This window comes from Sturnira hondurensis, unplaced genomic scaffold (assembly GCF_014824575.4).
Source record: "Sturnira hondurensis isolate 20B ecotype Veracruz unplaced genomic scaffold, ASM1482457v3 Scaffold0000982, whole genome shotgun sequence".
NCBI classification, from domain to species: Eukaryota; Metazoa; Chordata; class Mammalia; order Chiroptera; family Phyllostomidae; genus Sturnira; species Sturnira hondurensis.
This window is the reverse complement of record NW_028073613.1, coordinates 209900-219673: the sequence shown is the minus strand read 5'-3', so window position 1 is coordinate 219673 and position 9774 is coordinate 209900. Positions and strand designations below refer to the sequence as shown.

Sequence of the window (9774 nt, the reverse complement as noted above, 5' to 3'; positions counted from 1 at the left end):
GAGTAAAAATCAGTCTTATTCATTCATCAGAAACAGGCTTTCTAAAGATGTCAATAAACCCAATGTATTTATTGAATGGTAAAACTGCATTTCTTTACATATCTAATGTTATATAATGTATAATATTATTTTATGTATTAATATTATTCTTCTTTAGCCCTGGCTGGTGTAGCTCAGTGGATTGAGCGCGGACCTGCGAACCAGACGATCGCGGTTCGATTCCCAGTCAGGGCACATGCCTGGGTTGCAGGCCAGTTCCCTGCAGGCCAACTCCCAGTAGGGGACGCACGAAAGGCAACCATACATTGATGTTTCTCTCCCTCTCTCCTTCCCTTCCCCTCGAAAGATAAATAAATAAAATATTTAAAAAATATATTATTCTTCTTTGACCCAATTAATGCACTGAGTGTACTGTATAATTAGAGTACATGAAATAAACCCCAATCACAAAAATACATATTAAGTTTTACACATTGGTACCAGACATGATTTAATTGGAAATTCTATTTTTATTCTATTTTGAAAATGGAAGTGCTTTTAAAAACCCAACATGTCTTTTAGTCTCACATGTTTAAAATGAATAAAATACAAATTGAGTTTTCTAAAGAGCTGATTTAAAAGTGAAGCACAGTGATAGAGGGCAGCAGAGCGCTAGACAGCTTAGTAAACCCAGAGAAATGCAGCCTTGGGTGTCAGTTCAAGCAGATGAGTGTGGGAGGGAGTGGTTATTTTCACCTGCAGGTGCACTTTCCCCCCACCTTGTGGTGGGGTATTTTGTAGCTAGTTGTTGAAAACAAAACACATTTTCAGGACAGGTTATAAATTACCTTTTAAGTGACCAGAAACTCATGTAAGCATGAAGCTACTTACTTTGTGTTTTCATTTGCTCTAAGGGAGGTACTGAGAAGACTGGCCATTCTCTCTTTGCTCCTATCCTTTTTCTATCATTCTACTATGCTCACTTATTCATGTATACTCATAACATTGTCACTGGTTCTATAAGAATTATTTAGAGAGTCCCCCATCTCCATCCCCATTCTTGGAGAAAAAACTGAAAAAATCTGAAGGAAAGGAAAGGATTGAAGTGGGAAGTTTTCTGAGTGCAAACAGAAATTTGTAGTGTTTCCACATAAAGTGCTATGGGCTAAATGTGTCCCTCCAAAATTCTTATGTGGAACCTTTAAGCCCTAATATCCTGGTAGTTGAAGGTGGAGCCTTTTTCAGAGCTAATCAGGATTAGATGCAATCATGAATGTGGAGTCTCCATGACAGGATTAATATCCTTATAAGAAGAGAAAGAGACCACAGCTCTGTCTCTGCGCTATGTGAAGACACAGCAAGAAGGCAGCTATCTGCAAACCAGGAAGCACACCCTCACTTGACACTGAACCTGCTGGTACCTTGACTTTGGACCTCTCAGCCTCCAGAACTGTGGTAAATAAATGTTTGTTGTTTAACCCACCTATGGTTTTTGTTAAACAGCAGCCCTAACTAAGACAGAAAGTTAGAAGAAACAATCTTCAAACAAGGCTACTGAAACATGAGACCTGGGAAGAGGACTTCGCAATTTCTTTCACTACCTTTCGTGTGTCAGTCTGAGGCCGCAGTTACTCTCCAACTCGACTCCCCCCACAACAAGGAACATTCATATTTACATACTTACTTAGTCTGTCAAATGTAGATACAGATGTACAGGCACATAAAGGTACTTATATTCAGAAAACTTCCCATGTATGCTTAGACACATACAAATGCAGATGTGTACAAGAAACAGATGTATGCACACAGATAGCAAGATATACACCGACACTAGAATCAGGAGGTGAAAATGTAAGTGAAAAACTTTAAAAATAGATGGGAGGGCAGGGAACTGGGGGTGGGTTGGATGCTGTAGAAAGCAAGTAGGTGGGTGAGACAGAGATCAGGTGAATGAATGAACACCAGGAGCCTTCGAAGAACAATGTAGCCTCCTACAGAGTGCTTAGGAAAGCATCCGAAGACTAGAGTGCTGGATTCTTGTTTACCAAAGACAGAGGCTTCAGTTAGTCTCTGTTTTGTGCCAGCCCGCCCTTCAGAGGCCAGGATTAGGTGCACAAGGCTCTCTTCAGGGCACCCCTGATTCTCTTTGTGGCTCCCTAGTAATAACACACTACACAGGCATCTTCTCTTCTGCCCCCTTTATCTCTGCAATTGTATTCCTGGCTTCATTTCTCTGGGTTATTCTGCTAGAAATCCATCTCGGAGTCCCAGAGATCTTCATAAAATGTGATTTTGAGTGTTAATACACAATTCCTGAACTAAACACACTAGACTTGCATTTTTTTATATTTCACCAGAGGTTGAGTAGAAATTATGTGTGCAGTTACAGAAAAGGCAAAAGCAGAAACAATGATTCTACATAGAAAGTTTTTTGTTCAGTGTGAGGCAACATGTGAGTAAAGAAGGAAAGTATAATCTGCTACTCTCTTTTTCCAAGAAAAGGCACTTAGAATACATATTTGCAATTCGTAGAAGCATAAAGTTCAACAATTTAGGGTGCTTGAAGCACTCAAACCACCCACCATTCGTTCACACAAGGAAACCATATATAAGAAAACCCAAACTTGAAGAATAAGTTATTATTAATACCTGCTCCATAAACAGGAGTTAGAATAAAAACACATGCAAACTTTAGTAAAACATTACAGAATGAAGGCTCACAATGAGGAGCCTGGGTGAGCAAGGGTTCACTTCTTCTAAAGCAGTTAGTTTCTCAAAGAAGTTCTCTCTTCTTGGGAGTGATGAGTTGGAAGGGGGAAGGGTGGGAGTGATGAGGCCATCTCATGTCAGTTCCATGCACAATCAACTGAGGCAGGAACCAGCTGTCAAAAGGCTCCCAGTAGCCAGAGCCCAAAGGCCTCATTGCATAGCACAGATGCTGTGGGGCAGGAACTCCTGCACGTAGGTGGCAGCTGCCTTGGAGAGGTAGGTCATGGTGCCAAACCTGCCACTTGGTGCACTGTCATACAGAAGAGTACAGATGCCAGATGCAGGATCCTTTGCCAACATGGTATCATCTGCGCCGAGGGTTTTCTGTTTGGTTTTTAAGGGTGGGAGAACACAGAGGAAAGGAAAAATTACTAGTCCTATTAATTCAAGTCCCGATTAGGATAACTCAGAGCTTCCTCCCCATGACCAACCAGCTAGTTGGATCTTAGGCTGCTTAGCCAAGAAAGGATCAAGGTTATACACAAAGCAGTGAATATGAGTTTGTATACATGCATATTTCACTAGATCCAAAAAAACGTGAAATCCTGTTTAAAGTATTTATTGCTTAGAACTTTTAAAAGATAAATATAATTGTTAATTAAATGAGTTATATCTTTAAAATTCAAATGTTAATACTTACAAATCACCCTAGAGGGACTCTGGTCTGAATTTAATAGTACTGATTTTATTTCTGTATTATTTTATATATCTTGCATGTGATCATTATTTCTTTCTAAGTTGACAGGATTTAAATAGACCACAAGCTTTCCAAGCTAGAGTCCATGTTTAAAAGGAATCATTACATTTTCTGATATGTAAACTAACTTCAATCTAGAATATTTAAAATTAGGACTGTCCTAGAAAATCTTGGATACTTTTCATTTCTTCTGCATTCTCCCACAGTGCCTAATAGAATGAAACACCTATTACACATTTTGGGGATTTTTCCTATTGACAACAGTGCATGTCCTTCACCTTATGTGTTCCTACCCCTAATCTAGAACACATGTACAAAGCTTTCAATAAATAGTTTACATTTAAAAAATATGGTTAATTTCCTGGAAGAAAATTTATTAAGAAAGTGAGACAAATGTAGAATTAAAAGGTTCACTTTAATATTTTCCTATAGGTAAACAGCAAAAGCAAAACCAAAACAAAATGAAAATGAAATCTCTTTTCCTTAACATTCAGGAAGGATATGACATCCATTAAGTCCTTATCACAATTGAATGAAGTATAATAAGAAGTTTGAAGTATGAGGAAAAGCATAAAAGCTTCCTGAGTTCCAGGCAGCTTTACCATCTAACCCAGCCACAAAACACATGGTGAAAGGCAAGTCACCTCACAGCCTACTTCCTTTGCAATCAGCTCTGAGCCACTACACCAGGGGCCCAGAAAAGAGCTATGAGGAAGAAGGCACAAGAAAGTGACCTTGGCTTCATAAAGAACTCTGAATGTAGTCAGGTTAATGCCAGATATTCCCCTTTGAGAAAACAATAGCTTTGCCTACCTGTTCTTGAAGGAACAAGTCATTAGCAATATGCACTATTTTTTCCACAGCAATGATGCTTCCGATACTATGAATTTCAATATCTGCCATCATGGTGAGGACAAGGATGGCTTCAACCAGAAGTTGCCGGTATTCTGGTTGAGGTACACGATTTAGGACAGACTCCACGTGAACAGAGAATTTAATCTCTCCTGGTGTCATCTGTGGTAGAGAAAAAGAAAATCACTTCTGAAGAAGCCATGATCAGAAAACACCAATCACCTATTCTGAAAGGCAGTAAAAACACTGTAGCCAAGATCACTGCTTCACCTCTAAAACAATTGAGAAAATTGGTCCCCCACTTTTTGAAGGCAATGTGACATTGCCTGATGCGTTGTAAAAGTGTCAATGCCCTCTAACCCAAAATCCTATTTCTGGGAGTTAATCCTAACAAAATAATTCAAAGAGGAAAAAAATCCTTATGTACTAGAGTGTTTATAGCAGCACTAATAATAAGTGCAAAACTAGAAGTAACCTAACATGGGAATGGCTGTGTGAATAATGGCGTATTATGGTATAGTGACTTCAAGAGTTTTTATTGAATCATTTAAAAGAATAAATATGATGACTGCTGATAAAGGAAAAATCTAAATAGAACTTAAAATAATATATACATGATGATTAGAGGTATGTAAAGCATCAATATACTGTTAGGTTAAAATGGTCATTAAAAATTGAAGTAATTTTAGGATGAAAGGGATTGCAGAATCATTTCTGACAAAATTGTACTGAGTATAGTTTAGGGTGGCAATGTACATTTGTAATTTCAAAACCTGGGTTCAAGTTTTCTCTCCATCAATTACTAGCTCTGTTACCTTGGATAATTCATCTAAATTTGTTTCTTTATTTTAAATCAGGAGCTACAATCCCTTCCTTACCTATCTCACATAGTTGTGTTGAAGATCAAATTAAATAATGTGTGAAGGTGGTTTGAAGACTCTTACAGGTACCACTCAGTTATGTATTATTATTAATTCTACTAATACTTCAATCTTGCTTAAAGGTAGAGAAAGTACAAATAGAGCGCACAGTGTTCTTTATTAGAGGAAAGACCTATAGGCAAGAGTGAAGCCTTGAAACATAGTAGCAGCTTTCTGTATCTGCCTCTCTAGAAATTATCTGTAACCATTCCAGTGTTTTTGAGAATTTTCTACTGCCCTGTATCTAGCTTGCTATTTCTAACCCCTGTGTTGATTTTGCATGCAAGCTATTTCTTTAAAATTTCCATATGATTGGGCAAAAAGTGAAACATTAAAGCACCTGATAATGTATGTCTATGGTTCATAGCAATGTTTTCCAACCATGAGTCATCCTAAGGATTTTTTTAAGTACAGATGCTCAGACCCAAGCCCTGGAGACTATAGTCCACTGAATTGGAGATGAGAGCTCAGGTTACTATGACAAAGAGCTAAGGACCAGTGGTTTATGATCTAGTAGTCTACAAGCATCCTGGTAGAGAATGCTGGGGATGAGAAGAATCTGGACATGAGCAGTCATTCATTCATTCTTAGGTTTTGATCTTGTCTGACTTTTCCACCTCAGGCCACACTGATGTAAATTAGCCCACTTTGATCAGTAAAAGAAGCTGTCCTTCTATAACTAATGTAATACCTAATGGTTCCCTAATATACCTGTTCTAGTTTTTAAAAAACATTCTCGTCTCTCTTCAAATGCATTTCCTATTCAGTTGATTTATAAAAGCATAGATCTGTTATTCTGAAAAGTGATCACTGAAATACTTTAGCCAGACAAGCTATCAATCACATAAATGTGAAAGACACTGAATCTTACCTCTCTAGTGGTTGAAGAAGGAAGAACAAAACCTTCCACAGAAAGTCCATGACACTGCAAAACAGCAAAAACATGTTGTCAGTAAGATATGCTGACAACTAGGAGGCTGTAAAGAGACACTTAGTATTTGTAAGTGTGCTTCACAGGGTAGAAGCTGAGTAGTCACAGGCCAGGGAAAGGCCCTGCAGCTCAAGTGTCCTTGCCAAGGGGTTGTGATTACCACATGGCAAGAAGCAGGGTTAGACTACAGGAGACCAAAGATTCATCCTCTAGGTAGGAGAGTGGAAGGGATAGGGAAGGTCTACCTTTGGCGATAGCCTGGCCCCAGAGTCAGAGATTACATGGGAGAATACCATGCTCAGTCCCAGAGCCAACACAGATAAGCTTTCACAGAAATTTTTAGGCTGAAGAAAAAAACTCAAGGTACGTATTTAATGGACATGCACAGTTAACTACATTTTCTAGTGAAACACCCCCCATCAGCACTCCTGATTCTCTCACCCTGCTCTACTTCTTCTGTAGTACTTGTCATCTTTTAACATTCTTTATAACTTACTTATTTATTATGTTTATTTATTATTTGCCTCTCACTAGGAGAATGTAAGTTCCATAAGGTCAGAAATTGTTGTCTGTTTTGTTCTTCACTGTATTGTTGTCAGCACCTAGGACATAGCCTAGTGCACAACAGATGTTCAAGAAATGCTATATGAATGAATGAATATTTTATCTTTCCCTCCACCATTAGCTCAATTACTATGAAGTAATGAGAATTAATGGCTTGCCATTTTAGATTTTAAATAAACCAAGACATTATATACTAAACCACAGATGAAGATTTCAATCCAATAGATTCATTGACTCTACCAGACACTTCTATCCCGTATTCTATAAGCCAAAAACAGTCTTTGTATAATTACTAGCCTTCAAAAGTATGTGCACAGTGATTATGTTGTATTCATACTCTAAGAAGAATGGATAAAAAACCAGAGGGCATTTGTTTTTCCTTTTAGGTCAGGATTCCAAGTCCAGGTTTTGTTCTGCCACAAAAATACCCAATGTTCTCTGTAAAGGACACATGGGCAATAACGGGGGAGCAGGTGGAAACGGGACAGAGTTGGGGAGGGCTGGGGTGGGGAAAAAGGCGGAAAACTGTACTTGAACAACAATAAAAACATTTGTTACTCTTTTGCCCTAAGGCAAAAATTGTGGTGGTGGCAAAGGCTTTTATTCAGAATAAATTTTATTCCTAGAAAAAAAATTACCCAATCTTCCTAGCCAGATTTAAATTTTCCTTCTCTTAGATTTTCACAGCTTCATGGTTTTACACCTTTATCATAACACATTTTGGACTTGCATTATAGCAGCTAATTAAGATAACTATGGACTAAACTCCTTAGTGCCAAGAAGAGATACCTTCTATGGTATTTGGGGTAGAGCAGTAGCTACCACACATCTGTGAAATTGAATTTCTGTAACTCAGGTATAACTGAAGAAGCAAAGGGCATATCTATCATCACTGTGCTATGGAAGTTAGATGGAAGGAAAGTAAGTTTTAGATACTATTTGAAAGGAAGACTGCAAGTGATGATGATAGTCTAAGGAATCAACTTCCATCTTTCCAAAAGATCACATGATTCTGTCCACAGAAGAATATTAATGTGCTAAGGGGAGACAGAACTTAAGTCTTGGATGAAGTATTCTTCAGGTCCTTGCCAAAAGGCTATGAAGCAAAAAGTGCAGCCTGAGAGACTATGAATGAGATTACTGAATGAGTACAGTGGTCTTCTTGGCCTTCTAAATCTGTCACAAACATAATGGTATGATGTATCCTTAAATGTCTTTGGCAGACTAAGCCTTTGAAAGAAAAGCAAAATTGGTCACACCAACAAAGTCTTTGGACTATTAACATCATTATGAACTTGCATTTATTTAGTAGTGTCCCTCCAAGAAAAATACAGGTAAGAGCTTCTCATGCAAACTCCTTCCATGCTGCAGTTATTTTACTATTGTGACATTTCATTATTAACAGCATATTGCTACAAATAACATTCCCACTCTACAATAGCTACAAAGAGAGTAAGGTATTTATCACCAAATTCAACTGTATCACAATGTCCAGCTGTGGTCAAAAGCAGTAAAGTGATGATTTCTGAAATCTAATTTTCAAACAACATCATAGCAACAACAGTGGAAAGACAATACATTATCAATAATATAAAAATAACAAATCCACTCTCATTTTTGTTTTCTTCTAGTTTTGTTTTCTAGCATTTGACTTCTCAGTAACTGCAGTGATGTCACAGTCATATCATATCAGCCAAGGAGAATGAGGAATTCAAGGGGAAAAACAAAGAGGCATCTGCAATGTGTTATGCTCACCTTCTGCAAAACTTTCCATACTTTTTGATAAAATCCAATTGGGACTCTGTTCAGTGCTCCATCCAACCTTCTTCGGCGTTGCCATTGACCTTGACGATTATCTTTCGATGTCTGTTGATCATGTACACTAGTAAATAACCCACTACTTGGAGTCATAGAATTTCCAGGTGACTTGGGAGGAAAGAATATAAATCAAAGTTATCTTTGTTTCTCTGATGAAGTATTACAGCACAGTGAATAATAAACACTCTGCAGAATTATAAACCACACATGAAATGTAATACCCAGGATAAAGAGGTTACAGTGAAGCTAGTAGACTTATGAGGAGCTAGCAGCAGCAATGTAAACCTTTTAGAAAGCAATCTAGTGATTCATAAGAAGAGCCATAAAAATACTGACACATGAAAGGTTTTCAGCTGTCTCTCCCTGGTTATCTGTTAAACTTGTTGCTGGTCTATAGCTTAGTTTGTTGAAATCATAAACTGTAACACAGCCTCAATCAATTTAAAAGAATTGAAACCAGAGACAGCATGTTCTCGGACTACAATGACATCAAATTAGAAGACATCAATAACAGAAGAAAATTTTGGAGAGAAATTTGGAAAGGAAATTCACAAATATGTGGAAATTAGAAAATACACCCCTAAATAACCAGTGGGTTAAGAAAGAAATCATAGGGAAAATTAGAAAACCCTCTAAGATGAATGAAAATGAAAATACAACATAACAAGACTTATATTAAACTATCAGTGTTTCTCACATCGATCTCTCTTCTTTCTTCCTCCCTCCCCACATCTCTAAAAATAAATAATAAAGTCTTTTTAAAAACTGATCTACAGATTGAAAACAATCCTTATCAAAATCCCAACTGGGTTACCTGCAGAAACTAATGAGTTTACCCTGAAATTCAAACGGAAATTCAAGGGTCCATGATAGTAATACAGTGTTAAAAAAAGAAGAAGACTCAAGTTGATTTAGAACTTCCAATTTTAAATGTTACTACAAATCTATAATAATCAAGATTGTGTCATACAAGCATAGGCTAGGGATGTAGATCAATGAAATGGAGTTGGGAATTCTGAAATAAACCATGATATTTTCATCAATTAATTTAAACTAGGATGCCAAGAAAATTAAATATGGGTAAAGATGATTTTTTCAAGAAATGGTGCTGGAAAAACTGGATATTCACATGCAAAAGAATGAAGTTGTACACCCCCCCACCTCACATCATACACAAAAATTTTAGTCAAAATGGGTTACTGTGCAGAAAGTAGTTAATATAGAAGGCCAAAAGTGCTATTTTT

The 9774-nt window shown here is 37.4% G+C and overlaps 1 protein-coding gene across 2 annotated transcripts in view; it reads right to left on the bottom strand.

Moving 5' to 3' along the window:
* Nucleotides 1-489: 489 nt before the first annotated feature.
* PHKA1 (phosphorylase kinase regulatory subunit alpha 1) overlaps nt 490-9774 on the bottom strand; it is a 174126-nt gene continuing 164841 nt past the window's right edge. The window contains exons 29-32 of one of the 2 annotated variants that reach the window (XM_037057663.1): nt 8468-8638; nt 6089-6142; nt 4259-4459; nt 490-3072 (exon numbers count right to left, since the gene is read on the bottom strand). In XM_037057663.1, the coding sequence (XP_036913558.1) occupies nt 2899-3072; nt 4259-4459; nt 6089-6142; nt 8468-8638 (600 nt within the window). In that variant the 3' untranslated portion in view covers nt 490-2898. The remainder of the gene's footprint in view (nt 3073-4258; nt 4460-6088; nt 6143-8467; nt 8639-9774) is intronic. The other variant, XM_037057673.1, reaches the window with a different exon arrangement.